Genomic DNA, 23,161 nt, shown 5'->3' with positions numbered 1-23,161 from the left:
AAGTCAATGGTTACAAAACTGGTCACTAACATTCTTTAAAATATATATATTTTTGGAAGTCATACAGGTTTGGATTGACATGAGGGTGAGTAAATGATAGACTTTTCTTTATTGGGTGAACTAACCCTTTAAGATGTATTTTAAACTTCTGTGTTGTATGTTTATATACAGGAGAAATATGCCGACAATGGCACCTCCTGCTGGTCACAGATGGCAGGACACCATGATTTGTTCCAGTTCAGAGATCATTATAAAAGCATACTATCCAAAAACTATTATTTTTGGATACTATTATTAAACTATTATTTCAAATTAAAAGAAAAATGACACACATGATCCAAGAGAGAGGTAGAAGGCAGAGAGCAAATGATTTATGTGCTTCAGCAGCAGGTTGAAGGCTATTTTGGGAGAGATTGTGACAGATGGAAAGACGGATGGACGGCCTTCAGATGCAGCAATCAGCGGGTTCTTGTGCAGAATATTTTCTTAACATCAGAATGATGGAGTAATTTGGAAACTTCTGGTGGATATCACTAATCATCCACTTTCTCTGTCCACTCAAACATTTTCCAAATAACAGCTGAAATGGCCAATATAAATGGCAGAATATGGCATGAACTCCACAGCCAAACACAAAACCTCTTTCAACAGGATAAAAATATTTCATGTTTTTCCAAACCCGTGAGTCACATTTGTCCTGTGACCATACTGTGCATGCTAATGCATTTGTGTATTTCTTTAAATGTATTACCACATGCATGTCATCATGATTATTAGCTGTATTTACACAGTTGAGGAACTACCTGCAAATCAATTCCATCTCTGATATTTTTCAGTCCAGCTTTAAAACCCTTCAGAGCACTGAATCGGCTGTTTTAAAAGTTTTCAATTATATTTTAATGACCACAGATGCTGGTGATACCACGGCCTTAGTGCTTTTAGATTCGAGTTCTGCTTTTGATTTCGTGGATCACAGGATTCTTTTATCTCGGCTTGAATAGTGTTGAAATGGTTCCAATCTTTTCTGTCAAACAGAAGATTTACAGTCAATTTAGGTGTCCATTCATCCTCAGTGGCTCACGTCAACTGTGGATCTATCTTAGCACCGTTATTATTTTCACTGTGTATGTTACCTCTGGGATCAATTATGCGTAAATTTGGGGTGTCGTATCACTGCTATGCGGACGACACACAACTTTATATACCTATTAAACGTAAAGATAACTCAGCATACAAGAGACTGGAGGCTTGCCTGCATGAACTCAAATTATGGCTTACAAATAATTTCATGGTACTTAACGATGATAAAACCCAAATCACTCAATTTGGGCCAAAAGAGCACCCAGATGAAGACTCAACCAACCTTGGCACTCTTACTCCTTATCTTACTTATGATGTTAAAGATCTAGGATTTCACCTAGATAATGGTCTTAAATTAGACAAACAAATCAACACCAGTGTTTATCATATCCGCCGGTTAGCTAAAGTCAAACCTTTCTTAAGCAGGAAAAGTTTGGAAACTCTTATTCATGCTTTTATCTCAACTCAACTCGATTACTGTAATTCTTTGTATTCTGGGTTACCTCTCTCTACCATCTCTCGCCTTCAAATGGTCCACTCACAGGTAGTCACAAACGAGACCATATTACACCAATATTACATTCTTTGCACTGGCTGCCAGTCCGATACCGTATCGACTACAAGATTTTGTTATTCGTTTACAAAGCTCTCAATAATTTAGCTCCCAAATATCTATCCGATTTGATTGTTTTGTACAATCCTTCCAGATCATTTAGATCCCAAAATGGTCATCTTTTGCTGGTACCACGATCTCGTCTGCAACGCAGGGGAGACCGAGCTTTCGCAGTAGCGGGCCCTAAGCTGTGGAATAGCTTGCCACTACCAGTCAGAATTGCTTTTACTTTTGCCGAATTTAAATCTATTTTCCTGTGCTTTTAATTCTTAATTAAATAATTTGTATGTGTTCTTTTGTATTTATGTTCTTCTTTTTTCTTTTTCTTTTTAACTTTATGTACAGCACTTTGGCCAGCTCAGGTTGATTTTAAATGTGATTTATAAATAAAATTGAATGATTATATCATGTAAATGACTTTTTAAAAATTGACTTTGTTTACTTGTGTGTGGACAGATATGACAACTGAACTATGTACATCTAAGTGTTTTCACCAGGGGGCGATCTAACCTCATCATGGTCCAGTGACACTCAATCTCATAAAATGTCCCCTGAATTCCACCAAAGTACAGTAGATCCTGCATCCAATCCAGCAATAGTGAAAAAACAGAAATCTTACAAAAGTGAAGGTTTTCTTCTCCATAGTTTTACATGCCTGCATATTTGGCTTTTAAAAATTCTGTTTTATTTGGCAAACTGCAAATCTATTCAAAAGTTTGGAGTCAGAAATATATATCAGCTGTTTCCACAAAAATCTGGAGCAGCACAACTACAACTCAACATTGATAATAATGTTTCTTGAGCAGCAAATCAGCTTATTAGAATGATTTCCGAAGGATCATGTGACACTGAAGACTGAATGTCAATACTGAAAATTCAGCTTTGATCACAGGAATAAATTACATTTTAAAATATATTCAAATAGAAAACAGTTATTTGAAATTGTAGTAATATTTCACAATATTAGTGATTGTACTGTATTTGCTGTAACATAGCCCTGGAGAGCATAAGAGGCATTTTTCAAAAACATTTCGAAAAATGTCTTGCCAACCCCAAACGTTTGAACAGAGGTTTAAGTATTTAATAAAAACAGCAACAAAACCAGAATTGTGATTCTTTACATGCCATTTCTAATTCAACCAGGGGAAAAGTTCCTGAAAAAAATAAGTATCATAATTCATGCTACTACAGTCATTTCTGGTAATAATTAGTCATGTTGGAAAAACTAAAGTGTTAAGTCTGCTGTATCTGCAAACCTCGGCACCCTCGAAACTATGTCTAAAAGCAAGTCAGTGGTTAGTGTTGAAACTAAATTCTGGTTAGGCCTGCCGCTATTGTTTTGTGTTGAATGTAAAACACTATTGTAAAGGAAGTGGCGAAGCATTTCTGATCAACAGCTAAATTGTCTTATTACTGGTAAATGTCTTTACAATACTCTGCATGAATATGTTGCAAAATTATAAACTTATTATAATAGAAAAATGCAGTTTTACATGATGGATAGATAGCTCGATAGTATCGGTGCAGTCCATTTCAAGGAAAGTCTGTTCACTCGGCGGCCATATTTGCAACGCTTTCGGGCAGCTATTTCAGGCATCCAAGACCAAGTCCTATCTATCTGAATGAGGGAATCTTGAAATCTCAAAAACTGCTTGGCGAACTCACAATTAAATAACATATTTCAAATCAGCAACAAAATCTGACATGAACTGTCCCATAAATGTTGTTTCTTATGCTCAAATAGCATTTAAAAAGCTTATTTTTCAGGCTTGACGAGTCAGTGCACATGTGCAGTCCTAAATGCGAGTCTCAGGTTTATATGGGAACCGGAGCTTCTAACAGCAGCTGCAGTGACGCAATGACTTTATCAATCAGCGATTGGCTCTTTTACTTAGAAGGCGGGACATATTCCGCCATATTGTGCGTTGCAGTTTCTCCCATTCATAACTAATAGTAGTGAACCATCTTTCTATATCTATAGTCTTTGTTATCGTCCAATCTAATAAGCTAAATGTGACTATAAGGTATGATATTAATATATTATAGACATTAACATCATGATTTTCTCGTAAGCTGCTTTGAAACAGTTTGTATTGTGAAAAGCACTATGAAAATGAGTTTACTGATTCTATTTTCCCATTCTTGGTAGGTGGAATGTTTCATTTCGTTCAATCATCACATTTTACATCTATTAATATTTTGCACTTTTATCCAAAACAACTTAAAATGCATTCAAGGTGCTATATAGTGCATATGTCATTATATGTATTTAAGATAGATAGATAGATAAATAGATAGAGAACCAGGTTAAGGTCTGGGGGTCTTACTAGGTCTGTTAAGACGTGTTTGTTTTGGATTAGTGCACACTGGCACTCATCTCATCAGCGTAAGTGTAGGGACAAATGCCTGATCTCAAGCTATATATATCTAACCCCTCCCTATACTAAATACCCAGAATTGTCCAGATCTGGTGAGATGGATATTTTCATGTAATAAAAGAGCACAGAGAGTGCAATGAACATTTAAGAAAGCCAATTCTAAACATATAGGCACCATCAGATAAGATCCATACAAGCCAGTGAGTGCACACCTGGTGCGTGCGCCAGGCCGGATGAGTCCACTCACTGCTCTGACGTCACCGGCCCCACCATACTAATCGACACAGACACTAATCCAGCTCTTCTATAAAGCCTTTCTCCTCTGCTCAGGAGGGGGAGAGAGAGAGGACGGGAGAGGAGTTTAGGATAAAGACGGTAAGGCAATCATAGAGGGACATGACTGCTTGATGTGCAGGGACATTTCAGAGCTCGATTGGAGTATCAGTTTGCAGTATTTTTCCTATTGTGTCTGCCATTAACCCAGAGGTACAGGCCTTCATTGAGCACTGCACTCTCAGGCATCGCACTGGACGGACGGTGCCCCCCGATGGGGCCTGTGGAGGGGCAGTGCTGTGGGAGCTGCCCCTCTCTGCCCCCTATTATCATACCAGGCATGAGCAGCGTGGAGCTCTGCACCAGCCAGGAGGACGACTGCCTTCCCACAGATGGGTAGGACCCCATACAAATTCTGTGTGTGTTTTTGTGCAAGACTGAACAGATGGCTTGTGTTGGAAATGTGTAATAGGGGGCAAACACTTATGATGTTAATGCCTTTTTGGCCTAGGATGTGGACATATATCTTAATGGCATGTCTGTAAACAGATGATGATTTTGCTTTTCACTGTAAATAATTTCAGCAATTATCAAGGAAAAAATACATATATAATTTGTAATTAAAATGAAAACACAACCACATATACATTTTTACAGTAAAATTTAACTTAAACGGGACCTATAATGCCCCTTTTACAAGATGTAATATAAGTCTCTGGTGTCCCCAGAATGTGTCTGTGAAGTTTCAGCTCAAAATACCCCACAGATCATTTATTATAGCTTGTCAAATTAGCCCCTATTTGGTTGTGAGCAAAAACACGCCGTTTTTGCGTGTGTCCCTTTAAATGCAAATGAGCTGCTGCTCCCGGCCCCCTTTCCAGAAGAGGGCGGAGCTTTAACAGCTCGCGCTTCGGTTGCTCAACAACAACAAAGCTGGAGAATCTCACGCAGCCACAATGAGGATAGTCAGTAATGGCGTTCAGCCTTACATTGTTCAAACCGGAGTCGACACTGATGGAGAGACTCAGGAAGAAGTTACAACTTTTAGAATGAAACTGGACTACTACAGCTGCCAGTTTTTACTGTAAAAAAAATAAAAAAATAGATACTGTGATATCTACACGATATATTAAAAGATAGAAATGTATTACATCCTTCTTTACCTGCATACAGTGTTCTTATGTAAAGCAATATATATGTAAGTATAATTAAATATACATAAGTATACTTAAATATACATAAGTATATACATAACAATATATACAAAAGTATACTTTACATATACTTATGTAAAGAGATATTTATCACCGCAAAATGTAAACTGTATTATCGCACAGCTCTCTATATTAAGTTGGATATAAATGATATCAAACATTATTCGCATATACAGTACACTTACGTAAACCAATATACACTATATAGGAAATTTCCAGTGCCTGAATTTTTTATTTCGTCGCAAAATGTAACTATATTATCACACAGCTCTTTATATGAAGTTGATTATAGTTTATTTTATAGTTTATTTCTATAGTTTACTGTATAAGTACATATGTCCAAATTTATCCAGTATACTCACATAAAGCAATGTATACTATATATGGCAAATCTAAACTGTTTATTACTTGTATCATCGCAAAATGTAAATATTATCACTCAGCTCTAAGCTGCTACAACTATACGGCATGAAGATATTAAAATATTATAAACATTAAAATCATGTTTTTTTGTAAAGCTGCTTTTTTCCCCATTCTTGAAAGTTGGGTTTGGAAAACATTTTGCATTATTAATTTTTAGCTCTTTCATTACCCAAAACAACTTAGAGCATCTACAGTGCTTTTGTATTTCCCTGAATATCAAACCGAAGAGAGCTACAGAAACTTATGATCATTTTGGGGTGACAGTAATTTTAGAGCTATTTTCTCAGTTTAATCAATCTGACATTTACCATGATATTGGTTATAGTTATAAGACTCTATGTGCTAGTTGCTCGAAATGGCCACAAAATGATAAGTGATAATGTAGGTAATGGCCGTAAGGTGTGGTAAAATCCAGCTGCTGAACAAGAGACTGTGTGTCCTCAATCTGTGAGCTAACCTGCCAATAGCATGTGTCGGAGCGAAATCTGTTCCGTTAGCTTGTTAATGACTTACCACAGACAGCAGGAGGGGTAGGCAGGATTACACTGCTAACTGCTAGGCAGCTGTCGTCAGAGAGACATTAGCAGAGAAGTGACGTTCACAGGTTTTGCGTGAAAAAAAAACAGTTGTTTCACAAACTGTGAAAGCAGTGATGAAGTTCCTCTTTTGATGAACTGACTGAAAGAGAACAGAATATTGAATAAAAAAATGTGATTTGAACCCAAAATCAATGTTTCACATCCATATATTGATTCATTTGGTAAGTAGTCCTGTCAGGATAATGTTCAGTCAGCTGGTCATTATAACAGAATGAATCCCTTTCAGCTACATTATCACATTATCCCTATGTCAACTTTGAAAGAAAGATGAAAATGTTAAATAAAGTTAAGAACATCAGGTGTTAAATTCTGATACTTTATCATTTTATCACTTTATCATCTGTTAAGTATGAACTGTAAGCATGCTGTGGCTTTTCAGAGAGAGCTGACCTTCATTTCACTATAACTTTCCTGTTTCAGATGGCTTAACACACACACGCACACACACACACACACACAACACCATACACCGTGGAAGTAAAAAAGAGGATTTTGTTTATCAGACAGGTCTTCAGGCTTCCTTAATCCCTGTCCAGCCCCTTTGGGAGAGTATAAACAGATCTGGAACATGAAGGACAAAGAATTAAAGAACAGTATCCTTCAAAGACACACAAGTGTGTTGACATTTAGAAGATAAGACACTTTTCACATTCTCACTAGTTTAATTAGTCTACTAATGTCCAACAGTAGGTTAACAATATCAATTAACAGATTTTAATCAACTTGATTTTGATTTTTGAAATCCCAAGACCTTTAACCAATAAGCTTTTGCGGTAAGTTGTGTACTTTTTTTTTATATGAAACAAAGTCTCAGCCTTTAGTGAAAGTACTGATGAACAGAATAATTAATAATAATAATAATAAAAGTGATTTAAACACAAAATCAATGTTTCACATCCATTTGAATAAGTTAAAACACTCACTAAACCAACACTAAACATTCACTGAACATTATTTGTAGCGGGCCTCCCATCCAATAATCTCAATAAGCTTTGTACTTTATCACTTTTATCACTTTATATTCTGTCAGTTATATCACTCATTCAAATAATAAATAGCCTACTGTTTTGGTGCCCTTTAATGGGTCGTGACTCATCGCTGTATCCCTTCCGGTCAGGCTTACTCTTTGGGTGAAGCGGTACGTGAACCGATCCTCACTTCCCCTTCATACTAATTAAAGCACAAAATAAAAATGAACGTCAAACATTATGTTGAAAGAAAAATTACAACTTACTGAAATGTACCCTGTTTTGTGTAATTGCCCAATCAGTGTTTGAACCGCGGAAAGACGTCAATAAATCAGCTCGCGTCAACATTACCTCAGGAAAAGTTAAGTCAACTGCAAAAAGGCATTTTGCTAAATATGCACTATATTACATACTAATTATTTTTACTTAAATAATAAAGACATCACTTATACATGTTATTTTGAATAAATCTGTAATGAAAATGTTTTAATGACAGCCACCACTTAAATGTTTAATTTTCAACAATGAGTATAAACACTATTAAAAAGTTGAAAAACCTTAAGTGCAATTTAAATGTTTTTGTAAATGCATTTTTTTATTTGAGTGTTCATTCGCCAATCTAAAAATAAATAGCAACTGAATTTACTGACAGGGTTCCTTTCAGTTTATATAGCAATAGTTAAGAGATTGTTTTCCTAAATGGTTTAAGTTGATTTTTACTCTGTTTAATTCAGGGGGTCCAAACCTGCTCCTGGAGGGCCACTCCTGAAGAGTTTAGCTCCAACCCAAATTAAACACACCGGAACCAGCTAATTAAGGCCTTCAGACTCACTAGAAACAAAGCTGCTTTAAAGTAAGCCTCAAAGGTTAGCAAAACAACAACAAAAAGCATAAGCAGTATGCAGGGAAGAAGACCAGAGGCCATTTTTTTAATGAATGTCAAATGAGGAGAGGCTTCACTACGCTGAATAAACTGCTTTTGTAGCAAAACAGCTTATCCTTTAATGAAATGACAGCCTATCAGCTAATCTTCAATGTTTGCCTTTAAAAAAAATTGTTTTGGATTGATCTATTTTTAGAGTTTACACCAAAAAAAAAAAAAAATAAAAATTGTAAGAGAATTCACAGACAATTTTGCAACTGGTAGGATTCAGTTTACGGCACTTTTTTATTCATTCCTATGTCCGCAAACAGTGATTGACTCGTACAACTCTTGAAATTCAATGATTGCGAGGCTGTAATATGATTGGTTAACAAGGTGCATGTGTTTCAATTTGGCCGTTACACTTTCTCCAATGGTAGAGCAACAGACCCTGCTATCTCACAATAAAAAATAATACCAACTCTGTTAGAAACTAAGGGGCTGTTTACATGACATTCGTTTAGTCGTTTTGGCGGATCCGTGTGAACGTGGATTGTTTTGACAATGTTGTCAGCTGTGCAAAGAAAAAAACGGTAACACTTTCTATGAAGACCATGCTTATAATGAATTATAGCTCCATTTATACTTATTAATAAGCAAGTATTACTATATTATAAACATATTTAATAAATGATAATGTCATGGAAAATACCTGACCTTCACCAAAAAGAAGAAGCACAATTACTTGCATCAAAGCATAAAATAGAAGTTCACAGCTGCATTGCAAAATAAATTACAGATAATGATCTGCCCACATCACAATAGTCCTGTTTATCACTTCTTTCTTTCTGCTAACATTTGCCTATGTTTGAAATAGCCTGTAAGTATTTATGCAGGTCAGAAATTCTCTGTATACACTGAATACCCATGACCCAAGTTTTCAGGGTTTGTTGGTAAGCATGGTCCAGTTAGTCCATGTTGGTAGATCCCATAACCTCAACATCTGGCCGCAAAAACATTGTTTTTTGAATGTAGTAGAAGTCTATTTGGATAAAAGCATTTGACAATTTAGCCTATTCAGCACATCAGAGTGAATTGAAAAACAACATTTGGGCTTTTCATAAATGTTTGAATGTGATTAAATACACACTGCACAGAATATATATCCCACAATGCAATGCTCTCAACTTGACATTCCATTTCTAGAGTGACAAATGAACCAGAATTAATAACAGCCGTGTATAGAGCCATCTTTTCTTTTGCCTTATTATTTGTTTGAACTGCTGCAAGACATTTTTACACAATAACTGGATGCCACTCACTATTAATCAACATGATATCTCGTGACATGTAGCACTGTTCTGAGTTGCATAATGCATGTTGTTTTACATACTACTTAAAAAGAGTGCAGTGCATAATGCACCGTATTTTGTAAATAGTTTTCATATCTGCAGTGATGATGACCCATAATGCAATGCTCTTATCCAATCTGCTGCTAATGAAAAATGACTATATGAGAACATAATCCATTTTGATATAATCGGTCCCTGGCTGTCTGTTATAAGCATTGTAATCCGGGCGTTCAGCAGAGGCTTGAGAGTGGAACGATTAGTCACAGGTCACCTGAGAGCAACTGCGATTAGCAAATCCTACGTAGGCTACATCAACGGACTGCCTTGTTTCTTAGCATTACTTTTTTTTAGTTCATGTGCCTGATATTCTTTAATCAAAATAACCTCCCCTCCCTCTTGTACATATTTTTCTTACAAAAACCCATCGCTTCACTTCAGAAGGTCTTAATTAACCCCCTGGAGCCATATAGATTATGTTTATGATGGATGGATGCATATTTTTGGGCTTCAAAATCTCGCCCCCCATTATAAAGCTTGGAAGAGCCAGGATATTTTTAAATACATCTATGATTGTGTTAGTCTGAAAGAAGATAGTCATATACACCTAGGATGGCTTGAGGGTGAGTAAATCATGGGATAATTTTCATTTGGGTGAACTATGAATTTTTTGGATTCCCGAATGAATATGAAAGTATCGGTTGAATCAATCAGTTATAAAGTTATAAAGTTGCCGCCACCTACTGGTGTAATGATATAACCTACAGAAAGAGTCCTTTTGTAGCTGCTATTCTACACTACCCCATCATTAATGCACAAGCCATTCAGACAGTTAAAAGTCCTCGTGGGTAAAGTGAGAGCAATGAGTAGTAGCTGTGACTGTTTCATTGCAATTTCACACTTTTACGTTTATTTTATTTTTACATATTCCGTGATGTCACTATAACAGAGGGATGGGGTACCCAGAAGCCCAGGCCATGGATGAGTTTCCAACACAGAGAAAAGGGGACAGGGTGCCCTTTCAGGTAACAAACCCATCTGTCATCCTTTTATCTTTGCTATGAAGTTTGAATCTATATATCAATTTACTTATTTACTTTTAAAGTCACACATGTTCAACACTTTAAACAAAAGGGTGCACAAACTCTGCTTGGTGACAAGTTTGTATACCAAAGTCACCCAGTCGTGTAAAGCATTTTGCCTTTGGTGACACAGCCTAGAATAGCAATCTCTTTTTTGCTCTTCTTTTTTTTTATACTTGGGCCTATCTGTTATTTGGCATCTGTATGACCCATCATTTATATAATCTCAGTAAAATCTATACTTACAGCTAACGTCTAACTTCTGCAATGTGCATTAACATTTATCATGTAGCCAGCACTAATGTTGTGCTTTAAAGGGATAGCTCACCCAAAAGGATGACAATGTCAAGATTCACCAGGGTTAAAATTGTGAAAGAATGGTTCAGAGAGCATGAAGAATCAATTTCACACATGAATTGGCAGTCCAGACCTTAATTCATTGAAAGTCTTTGGGATGTGCTGGAGTAGACTTTACAGAGTGCTCACCTCTTGCATTGTCAATACAAGATCTCGACCAAAAATTGATGTACCTCTTGATGGAAATAACATTTATTTTTACATTTTTAAATTTTTGGGTGAACTATCCCTTTAACCAGTAACTCCCTGTGTGTCTTAAAATTCAGTCTAAAGTTCACTGGTTACTTCCACATGTCAACTGTCCAATGGCAAATGGATTAAGAAATGCAATGGGTCAATTCTTTTTAAGCTGGGTCGATTTTGTCCATGATTTGGCCATCTGAGACAAATGTTTTGAATCCTAAAAGATTCCTCTGATCCAAGGCCAAAATCTGTAGTCTTTGATCGTTAGTTTGACATGTTCACCGATAGCAATAGCTGCTTAATGACCATTGTGATCAAATTTTACCTTCAATGAAATTCTGCCAGTGTCAGAAGTTTTGAGGCACGGTCCTGCAGTGTGGCTTATCCTATGACAACTGTCAAATCAAAAGCCAATAGGAGCGCAGAACCTGATGACACAATTAGTGCGACAATAACAAACCACCACCACAACAAGCCCCCACTTGCTCCACACACATCATCATTTTTATTTTCAAGACAAGCCATAATCAAAAGTAATGCTATAGAGATGTTTTTGTTTGCTAGCCACCATTTCTATTCCGCATGTAATTGGAGCTCACGTCACTGAACGTGTTACGGATTGATGATGTAAAACCTTGTCCGAGGACGCAATGTTGCCAAGTCCGTGCCGTGGTTTTCCAGCGGAATTGGGCTACTTTTACACTGTTGCCACGGGTTGTTTTTCATGTCCGCGGGTTCAATTGACCCAACATAATGTGATATTTTTACCTGAATTTTACCCCCCTGAAATGAGATTGGGCTAGTTTTGGGCTAGTTTTGAGGAGCAATTGGGTGGGTTTTGTTGTGAAAACCTGGCAACCCTGAGAGGACGTGAACACCTCCGAATATAACGTCACGTGTTGTCATCTCAAGATTACGGTAATTACGCGGTGGCGTGAATGCAGCATAAGTATACCATTCATGCGTTGATTTACCCCAAAAACTGAGGCTCAGTGTAAATTTCAACATTGCTATGCTATTTTAGTGGTTTAGAATTATCAGCATTGGCTCAACCAATGCCATGAGTTTAGGGGCGGGACTATCTGTTTGTGCGAACAGTAAGGGGAGTGTTTGTGAAAACTGTTTGAAAACTGCCACTAGTTGTTCACAGCAGCTTTAAACCTGATTTGGGGCTTTAAAAGCCACATATTGCAGATATAAATAATGTGGTTATGTTTTAGCAATGCTTATTCATTTTAGTGGTTCCCTCACTAGTTTTTAAGCAAGAGATCACAAAGAGTGGCAATAATGTTACTTCAAAACCACAATCATGTTGAGCTTTCATCAGTCATTTTGAGCCAAACATGACTGATCTAAAGCAACCTTAAACAGGAACCATTGTTGTGCAAACACTATTCAAGACTAAATGGCTATTTCTCCTTCTTATGTTATTCTCTCTCTTCATCCTTTCTTTTGCAGATCTTCCCAGATCCAGTAGAAGTAGTTTTGAGTACTGAAGGCACTCTGACCTGTGTGCCGCAGGGGAAGGAGCGTCTCCCGTCCATTGTGGTGGAGCCTACTGATGTCAGTGAGGTGGAGAGTGGTGAGCTGCGCTGGCCCCCAGAAGACATGGACTTCGATGAAGATGAAGATCTGTTTTTGGAGCAGTGCATCCCACCTGCTAACATCGCCGACTGGGGAGAGGATGAAGAAGAGAGCTCTGTTATTGAAAACCACCAGCAGACCACTTCTCTGTTAGGTACTTCCAACAACTTTCAGAACCATTCAGAACAATAACTAGGCCAACACTAAATGTTTTGTCTTTTTTAAGATTTAAGGGGGAAATCTGTTGTTTTCAGTTGTATTGAACATGGTAAAACATGTTAAATAGAGTACTACACTCTTATAGAGAGCTGAAGTGATGTATTTTTGTAGGCCAACCCGGAAGTTAGCATCATACTGGTTTCCTCGACAAAAACCCTATAGGATTTTTCCATTATCTTGTGGATAATTGCAGATAATAAGGTCTGTGACTAACAAAAGTTTATGATTTTTTTTTTAATCTTCATAAATGAACACAAATTTTATGAATTTTGAAGCCTGAAAACAATCGCCTCAAGCTAAAAGTAGGCTACAATATTCAAGACAACCTCTGTAGTCCCATTTAGACACTTGTTAGCAACTTTTTTTGAGAGAGAGAGAGAAGTAAAAGCTTTACAAAAATAACATTACTGATGCATGTTACTCATGTATTACTGATGTATTATATGTCATAGAATAAAATGTGAAAATATCTTGAGCTTGAGTTAACCACAGACCTTAAAGTGGGGGTATCACACACAGTTTCTGCCAATCTCATGTTAATCTTGAGTACATATAGAGTAACAATGCATCCTTCATATCTCCGAAAAGTCTTTAGTTTTATCATTTTTATAAAAGATAGATACGCTAAACCGAGTCTTTATGGAAAAAGCCGAGCTCCTGGAGGCGTGCCTGCCGTCAGTGCTGTGGGCAGAGCTAAAGAGTCACGAGTGCACGCAGCTTTTGTGTAGAGATCGTCTGCTAGCTGCGACATCATTATAAATAAAAGAAACAAAAACGTTCGTGTTGTTTACATTTTATGCACTTGCGCGCCGATTGCCAACAAAACACAGACATCTGATGCAGCTTTACTCACCACCCGCGATCTGAAAATCCAGCGCTGAACTGGAACTTGTTTACAAAGTATTCGTCACCGAAATCCTGGGAACAAACAAACATACGTACACAACTCTGTTGCTGCCCCGGAAAAAAAAACTTCATCCGCTGTTCCCTTAACTCTGGGCTCTTTGGGAAGCTGAAAAAGGTAATCTTTCCCTCACAACCAAAAACACACTCCTTCGGTGACAGGAGCTGCATCTCATTTCGGAGGCTGCGTCCTCTGCAGGTCGCATTTGAAGGCTGAATACTTAATCAAGGATGTCATATTTTAGAAAAGTAACCGTAATAAAATTGACTAATATTCATTGTGAGGTGTAAAATACTGTAATTTCTTTCTTACGTTGCAATCTAACGGATATTTTTTTGTAAATGAGACTGCCTCGATGATATATGCAGCCTTCAAAGGGTGCAGTCCCTGAATTGGGACACAGCCATTGTTGAAAAATCTTTTGGCTTCCGTATCCCAAACGAATCGCGTTGATGGGCGTGCTCTTGCTCTTGCTCTGGGTGATGCGTGTGTGCGCGCTTATCAGGAGGAAGTGCCTATACAAGGAATTCTGCTCTCTTTTGACATCATACAGGCCATACTCGAAAAAACCCTCCGGAACCCGGTCCGAAACTGGAAGTAGTGGATTTGGCACAGAAATACTCCGTCATATGTCCAACTCGTGTTTTGAAACTTTGACCATAAAGATTTGATTTGAAGAAACTTCCCCTCGTTTGGCAAATAAATAATTGACGAAAAATTGCATATATATTACCAACATTTTATTGTAAGCTTTATGTTACACCTTAAATGACAAGGGAATTTATAGTAATTTATAGTGTTAATATTAATTAGTGGGCCCACAAACTCATTCTCTCAAATGGATTGGGTATGCAGACCTGCAGTATATATATACAGTGGTGGTTAGAATTATTGGCACCCTTGGTAAATATGATCAAAGATGACTGTAAAAATAGATCTGCATTGTTTATCCTTTGATCTTTAATTAAAAAAAATAACCTTTCATTAAAGGAAACGAATTGAAAGTGGGGGGAAAATCACATTATGAAATAAATGTTTTTCTCCAAAACACGTTGGCCACAATTATTGGCACCCTTTTATTCAATACTAAGATAACAGCTCTGAGTCTTCACCTATAATGCCTGATGAGTTTGGAGAACACCTGACAAGAGATCAGAGACCATTCCTTCATGCAGAATCTCTCCAGACCCTTCAGATTCCCAGCTCCATGCTGGTGCTTCTTTTCTTCAGTTCACTCCACTCTTTTATATAGGGTTCAGGTCAGGGGACTGGGATGGCCATGGCAGAAGCTTCATTTTGTGCTCAGTGACACATTTTTGTGTTGGTTTTGGATCATTAGCCGCTTTTCCACCGTCGGGCCGAACGGTTCTTAGAATGGTAAGGAACGGTTCCAGTTGTGAATATTACTTTTGGCAATATAGTGTATATATATATACAGTGCACAGCATAAATGAGTGCACCTCCTCTGAACAAATACAAAAGATGTATTTTCTTTATGATCACTAATACAATTCACGGAAAGATGGCAAAACTAAAATGTATTAAACATATACATAATAAAAACTGAGAAATATACAGTATGTCATTAATAGCCATAAAATAAGTAAATAAGCCAATTTTGTTTAAATTAAGGATTGCAGAAATATTGCAGTACACCCTAGATTTAATTCAACAAATGTATAATATTCTAGTACTTAGTATGCCCTTCATAATTTTGAATATACTGCTCTGACCCTTCTTGGCACGGAGTGTACAAGTTCATGACAAATTGTCACATCTGTCCTGTTTAACTCCTGGATGATGAGCTCCTTAAACGCCCTGATCTTTAATGGGGAGTGTTGCTCAACTCGTCTCTACAGAATCCCCCACAGGCGCTCAAGAGTGTTAAGATTGAGTGCAATACATGTCCACAGAAGGTTTTTCACCTTGGGAGAATGCATATCCTCATTGTCATGTTGAAAAAATGCCCAACAATGCATGGAATGAAGAAAGGGTAACATCTTCTGTTTCAAGTTTGTGTATTAAATTACACAGTGGTGTGGGAATTCATGACAGCATTGATAAAGCACAACTCCCTCACACCTTCAGCACTCATACATCCCTATATAAGAGCTTTACTACCACTGAACTTTACTGTGGGAACCAGGCACTTCTCATTGTACTCCTCCTCTAGCAACAACATAACATTTTGGGTGCTGTTAGATCCAAAATGATTGATTTGGTCTCATGAGACCAGAGTATTGATTCCCAGAATCTATATTTTGTAAATATAGGCTTTGGAAATGGCTAACTGACTTTATTGTGCTTTGGCTACAGTAGGTAGTTCCAGTGAGAACAACAATCATGCATGTCATTTCTGCAGGCTGCATTTTACTCTGTGAGATAAACAGTCACTCTTTTCATAGCTTTTGCTGGCTCTGAGACACTCGCTTGGTATTTCTCCTGCTCTTTGTCTAGCAAAAAAATCCCTCATCACTAAATGAAAGCTTAAAATGAAGGCCTGATTATTTCAGGGGCCTTGTCACAAGTCCAATGCTTTTGAATTTCTGTGTTACTTTTGCTATATTTTCACACTTAAAACAATGATTTGGTAATCCTCTTGTACCACTGTCCTCTTTTGTGGAAAGAAATAAGTCTCCTGACAGTTCCCTCCCAAGTGATTCCATTGTTGTCAGCATTAAGTCTGAGAATGATTCAGTGGGCTATATAACACTTTTAATTGTCAAGAAATTACTTCTCTTTAAATGTTTTGGTTCAACATACTTACCTGTTGATCAAACATTGCCTTAAACTTACACCATAAAAATTTTATTTCATTTTATTTAGTAACTTTTAAGAGGGTGTACTCATTTTTGCTACACAACATTTTATCACCTTGATAAGAACATCTTATTTTCATGAATAATTTTGACATGCTTCTTCGGTAAATGATTTAGCAGATTTCATTATATCTCTAAAGAACCCTAACGTGTCTTCTAAGTAATTGAGTAATTGCTGACTTTCAGAAGTTTCAGAGGGGGTGGACTCATTTATGCTGTGCACTATATATATATATATATATATTATATATATATATATATATATATATATAGCTTGTAAATGGTTGTATATAGGCAGATGTGTCTCATCAATTTAAAAAGGAAAAAAAAAAAAGGGGTCACACTGAAAACCACTGCTATCCGGCCCCTAAACCTTATTTTACAGATAACAGATGTTGTGGTTGTGGGTCAAAAATAGCTATGATGTAGCAACACCAAGTGTTTTTGACTTCTTCAAAAACAGCACAAACATAGAGGGTTTCACAATATTTATGTATTAATGTATAAACTGACTAGTGCAATGTTCATTTTCAGTTTAATTTACATCAGAGAAGTCTGGTTGTTTATATTTGTTTTGTTTCATTTACTGTCTATCTGTCTGTCTGTAGATCTTCAAACAGATGACTTTAGGGACGACACCCCGACTCTACCTCCAGAGAGTGCTTCACCTCTGAACTGATGCCCACTGAACCCGTCCTGTTCTCAGGGTCTAACTTTAGATCACGACGTGTTGAACCTGTGCTGCCACATCTCATGTAAATGACTATAGGACGCTTTCCTGAATCGCAGCTTACAGAAGAACTAATTGGACCATGCAACTCTGATTTGGGTCTGACTGTGGTCACACATCAACACAAGATTCAACTGACACTTTTAGTACAGAAAAGAGAGCAACGGCAACTTGTGAAGACTGTAGTCATCGTGAAATTATATATTGTAAACTAGTAGCTCATAAAGTCATAGGTTAATTTACTGCTCATCAGTTGTTTTCCCATTACTGACCTATATCTAGGAACATTTCTCGACAGTTGTCTTTTTAACTGCAAAAAATAGTTTTTTGGGTTTAAACCAGTCAGCATTTTCCCATTCCCCTTTATCATGCAAATCTGAAAAATGCAGAGGAAAAAAAAAGGAAGGAACATTACTGAAACATGATTTTTTTTGTGAAGTTACACGCTCTTATTTGTGGCAGAGTATGTTATGGAGAAGTTGAAAAATGCTTTGAAAGTAAAGTTTTATTTTGTACTGCATTTATCCCCTTTTTCTTTTACCCATGTCAGTTTTTGTGTTGATGTATTTCAGTCATGTCCAAAGTACATTTTAACCATCAAGTGCACCTCTGAATAGAAAGAAAATCTTCAAACAGTGCAGTGTATTGTGTATGTTTTATACCAAACTGAAAAACAACAAAGTTTTACTCTGTAATGTTTTCCAAAGCAACTTTGTGAAGCATTTCTCTTTGCAATATGTACATACAATGTTTTTCCTCAAATGATTATTACCAAATGAAAACCATTTAAAGCAATAAAACACATCAGTGCCACTACTGAAAATCATTTTGTAGTTCAGATTCTTGTCTCTACACAACAATTCTGTCCAATCCTTCTCAGTTCCAGTTCCAAATGATTCCTCTATTCATTTTTTTATCCACCGACAGTTTAAAACATCATGTAGTGATTGGAAAAGGCTTGGTTTACAGCACCTTGCAATCATTTCCTGGCTATAAGGGACGCAAAAGTAGACAACCTGAATGACATTTGGTGACATTCTGAGGTACTGTATTGATTTACATGATTAGATTTGTACTAATGTATTATTGGAAAGTGTTGAACTTAAAAAAAAAAAAAGACTTTTTTTAAAACAACAACAACAACAACAAAAACAATGTCTTCATTGGTAACAAAGTAATATAGCAATTTTTGTCTCTTTAAAATGAGATTTATTAAATATAGCATGATTTGACTCAAATAACCACCAGACTGTTTTTGAGGGTTTTGCCTTGAGCTACTTGGCACATTTTTTGTATTCTCTCTTCTCATTTCACAGCAGAAAACATGCTTACACAACACTGCTAAGGGAAAGGCTTGGTTCATAGCACCTTGCAATCATTTCCTGGCTATAAGGGACGCAAAAGTAGACAACCTAAATCACATTTGGTGTCGCAGATCTGCACAACTTCACAACTTCACAACCAGAAATTCTGAGGTATTTTTTTTATTATTAATTTTAATAGATTTTTTAAACATGATTAGAGTTGTACTAATGTAGTATTACAAAGTGTTGAACTTAAAAAAAAGAAAGAAAACACAATTCTTATAATTTCTTCTATTTGTGAACAAAAGAAGACTATTTAAAAAAAAAAAAAAAAAAATCCTTACAATAGTATGGTAACAAAGTAATATTGCAATTTTTGTCTTTTTATAGCATGATATGACTGTTAAATAACCACCAGACTCTGTTTGAGGGTTTTTGCCTTGAGCTACTTTGCACATTTTCTGTTATTTCTCTCTTTCTCATTTCACAGCTGAAATGGAGGGTGACTATTTAGATTATAGCCCTTTTGACTTTTCGAATGAATCTTACTCTTGTGAGGACCCTGAAAACTGCACCGATATAGAGTTCCCCAATGAAATACTAATGTCTGAGATAGGTCTCAGGCACTGGATCGCTCTGGTCTGCTACAGCATTGTGTTCCTGTTGGGCGTTCCTGGGAACGGTCTGGTAGTGTGGGTGACCGCGTTCCGAATGCCGAACTCCGTGAATGCGCAGTGGTTTCTAAATCTGGCCATCGCGGATCTGCTGTGCTGCTTGTCGTTGCCCTTTCTCATGGTGTCGCTCGCCCAGGACAAACACTGGCCTTTTGGTGATTTGGCTTGCAAATTACTCAGTGGTCTGTTCTACATGATGATGTACTGCAGCGTTCTGCTCCTGGTTGTGATCAGCTTGGACCGTTTCCTACTGGTGACCAAACCCGTGTGGTGCCAGAACCACAGGCATCCGAGGCAGGCCCGCTGCGTCTGTTTCTTCGTCTGGATTCTCGCTCTCCTTGGAGGTTCTCCTCAATTTGCTCACATGGAAACACGTAGGGACGAGACTAAAACATTGTGCAATAGCGCCTACAATAGTTTTGGTCACGCATGGGCTGTAACCCTTACCCGCAGTTTTTTGTCTTTTCTGCTGCCTTTCCTGATCATCTGCGGCAGCCATTGGATGGTTTACCGCACAATGAGCTCCGGGCGAGGACAAAGACGAAGCGACAAGTCGGCCCGGACGCTGCGTGTCATCCTGGCATTGGTGCTTAGCTTCTTCCTATGCTGGTCTCCACTACAGATCGTGGATCTTCTGGAGTTGATTTTATACGAGCAGTCAGAAAGTCTTCGAGCCAACGTGCGTCTGGCCCATGTGCTGACCCTCTGTTTGGCTTACATTAACAGCTGCCTGAACCCGCTGCTCTATGTGTGCCTTGGCCGGGGTTTCAAGAAAAATCTGGTTAGCTCTCTGCGAAGTGTGCTCCACTTTGCATCCGAGGCACCGACCAATCGAACCAGCATGACTGCAAACAGTAAGTCAACCACAGACGGCATGTTCAGAGAGAAGCCCGTATGAGATCTATGCCTGGACAAGTGGATCCGAATCCCAGTCTTCAAACACCGCCCTCCGAATAATTTCTAGATTTAAATTAATTACATTTGTGTCATTAGTAGACATACTACACAACAAAGATGTACAAAATTAGTGACAAAAATTGGTCTATTATGTTAAAAATAATACTTATAAAATTTATCGCGCAATTACTGCAAACACCAATTCATAACCATTTAAATGTTTACATGCACCAATTTTCAATAGGAATGAATCCAAATAGATTTCAGATTCTGAAAGTTCTGTTTATATAAACCCTAAACGAAGAGGTCTGGTTCTCATATTCATCTGGTTCACATGTGCATTACATGTATTATGAAAAAAACCTCAATAAACCCGAGAAAACCACCGCGATTATGTCACTGTAGCTACCATAAGCATAATTGACGTTTTTGCTTGATGCCATATCTAAAAAAAAAAACCTGACATATATGTCAGAAGAGATATATTTAGTAAATAAGTACTGACCAGTGACTGAGACATAAATAAACATAGTTTAAGATGTAAAATAGCATAAAAAATATTATTATTTGGGTGAATTATTATTTTGGGTGATTCCTAATATTCATTTATTTCAATGTTTTCTTTATTTTATATCAGGTGCAGTAAAGTGAATTCTAAGTCGATCGGATTGAGCACTAAAACACATTATTAGCCAATCAGCAGTAAGGGGCGTGGCCACTTATGAGGGGGGAGGTGCCTGTGTTGCATAGAATGTTCATGAATTTGGGGGTGGAGCTATCAAGATAGGGGTGTGATCCTTTTAGGTAGGGGCATGTTTGTTTCGGTGATTTCAAATATCAACAGCGTTTCTCAGAAATCGCTTACTGCACCTTTAAGGCCTGGGTGGCATTCTGTCTAGTGATTAAAGTCGCAATGAAACAGAAGTCGCGATCGTCTTTTCTTTCCTTATTTTGAGATATATTCGAGTTAAACGGCTTCTTGAAGGGGTGGGGTTTTGCTATTGGTCGATCTCATGTGAGTGACAGGTTGCCCCACCCTTGCACTAGTAAACACATCATCGACACGTGAAGAGATGCCGCTGCAAGAGGGAGGGGAAGTTATTATGATTCAGTGGCACATGAATAAATATATATATATATATATATATATATATATATATAGTTTATATATAATAATAATAATAATAATAAAAATGTATTATATATATATATATATATATATATATATATATATATAAAAAATACATTTTTATTATTATTATTAATTTATTAGTTAGTAATTATTCTGTAATATTCCATAAAAACAAGAAGTTTTAATGTCATGGTGACTAATTTTAGATTTTAAAATGTCCTTGCATTCATTAGTATCAAAACTATATTTATCATGTAACATATAAATAGCCTTTTCACTAACACAACTGAAATGCTGTGCTCTTTGTTTTAGATACAAATGAACTATTGAAATAATTTGTAAAAGCAGACAAAAACACATTTACGTTTTGTCTGCTTTTACAAAGTTGTTGGTGAATGTACCACACCGAAATAAATGTTAAAACATATCAAAGGTACACCCATAACATTTACACTCTGTATGTATTTTATATATTTTCATGAGAAGCTGAGCTTGCCAGGCGTGTTTTGTCCTTTGAGGTGGTAAAATGCCTGCTGCTCATGAGCTTGACTAACCAGTAGAGGTCAGTAAAGAGAGACTTTGTAAAACTGTCATACTATTGGGTAGTGCTGTGATTCCCAACCATCATATTACAAACATTAGAGTTTTGTGGCTTTTGGTCTCTATATGTTAGCTTTGAGGTCACATGTTAGTGTACTACTAAAAGTTCACTATTGGACATTTTTTGTCTTCTAGAAAACATGAAACAAAATAAAGTGATGTGTCATTGCATTGCACAGATTTGCGTCCAATCAAATGCTTAGAATATGAATGTCCTTCCCACTCACATCACCTGCAGCTGAGTAAAGAAAAAAAAAAAAGTGTCTGCCCAAACTTTCAATAGGACAAAAATTACAACAGGAAATAAATTGCAAATTCATGCTCAACAAGGTAGTTTTTACTAAGCTTTGTTATGGTCTCTCATAATGGATATCATAAAGCATTATACTGGATATTATTATCCCTCATATTGTCCAGTAAAATGGAAGTTACAACCACATAATTTGAAATATTTAGTGACCATTTGTGTGGGTACTTATGGAAAAAAAAAGACTGGTAAATGATTTGATAAAAGTGATTCTGAAAGCCTTTGTTAAAACTACGGTTTAGCAATGTTTCTAACTGCACAACAAGTCAGCTAAATACACCAGCACTCCATGGCAACTGAGAACAATACAGAAAGTTGAGCAATTAACAGAATTCATACGCCTTATAACCTCTCCTGCTCTTCTGTTTGTTGTGTATTATATGAGGTGTATTACAATTTTGTTTGAGTTTGTGGCTGTAGCATATGTATTTCACTGATTATCAGAAGTCATTTGTACATATAATCTGCTTTTTTCATCTTGTTTAACCATTTCTGTATAAATATTGAAAATATGAAATAAAGATAAAGTTTTAAACACCCATCTGGAGATTATACATTTTTTTGGTATAACCCTATATGATTCTGGGATAATTAATCTGTCAAGTCGTAT

The 23,161-nt window shown here is 36.9% G+C and overlaps 2 protein-coding genes across 2 annotated transcripts; both read left to right on the top strand.

The window, feature by feature from the left end:
- Positions 1 to 4,337: 4,337 nt before the first annotated feature.
- Positions 4,338 to 18,463, top strand: lbhl (LBH regulator of WNT signaling pathway, like). Its single transcript, XM_051870467.1, has 4 exons — positions 4,338 to 4,740; positions 10,709 to 10,784; positions 12,840 to 13,119; positions 17,516 to 18,463. Exons 1-4 carry the CDS (start codon positions 4,619 to 4,621, stop codon positions 17,584 to 17,586), a joined length of 549 nt encoding a protein of 182 aa, XP_051726427.1. The 5' UTR covers positions 4,338 to 4,618; the 3' UTR covers positions 17,587 to 18,463.
- Positions 18,464 to 18,953: 490 nt separating this feature from the next.
- Positions 18,954 to 23,092, top strand: c5ar1 (complement C5a receptor 1). The gene is made up of 2 exons (XM_051870462.1): positions 18,954 to 19,112; positions 19,432 to 23,092. Exon 2 carries the CDS (start codon positions 19,437 to 19,439, stop codon positions 20,511 to 20,513), a length of 1,077 nt encoding a protein of 358 aa, XP_051726422.1. The 5' UTR covers positions 18,954 to 19,112; positions 19,432 to 19,436; the 3' UTR covers positions 20,514 to 23,092.
- The last annotated feature ends 69 nt before the right edge of the window (positions 23,093 to 23,161 follow it).

The sequence above is a fragment of the Ctenopharyngodon idella genome, chromosome 18, assembly GCF_019924925.1.
Source record: "Ctenopharyngodon idella isolate HZGC_01 chromosome 18, HZGC01, whole genome shotgun sequence".
Classification (NCBI taxonomy): domain Eukaryota; kingdom Metazoa; phylum Chordata; class Actinopteri; order Cypriniformes; family Xenocyprididae; genus Ctenopharyngodon; species Ctenopharyngodon idella.
Note: the sequence above shows the minus strand (reverse complement) of the source record. Positions and strands in the feature narration are given on the sequence as shown.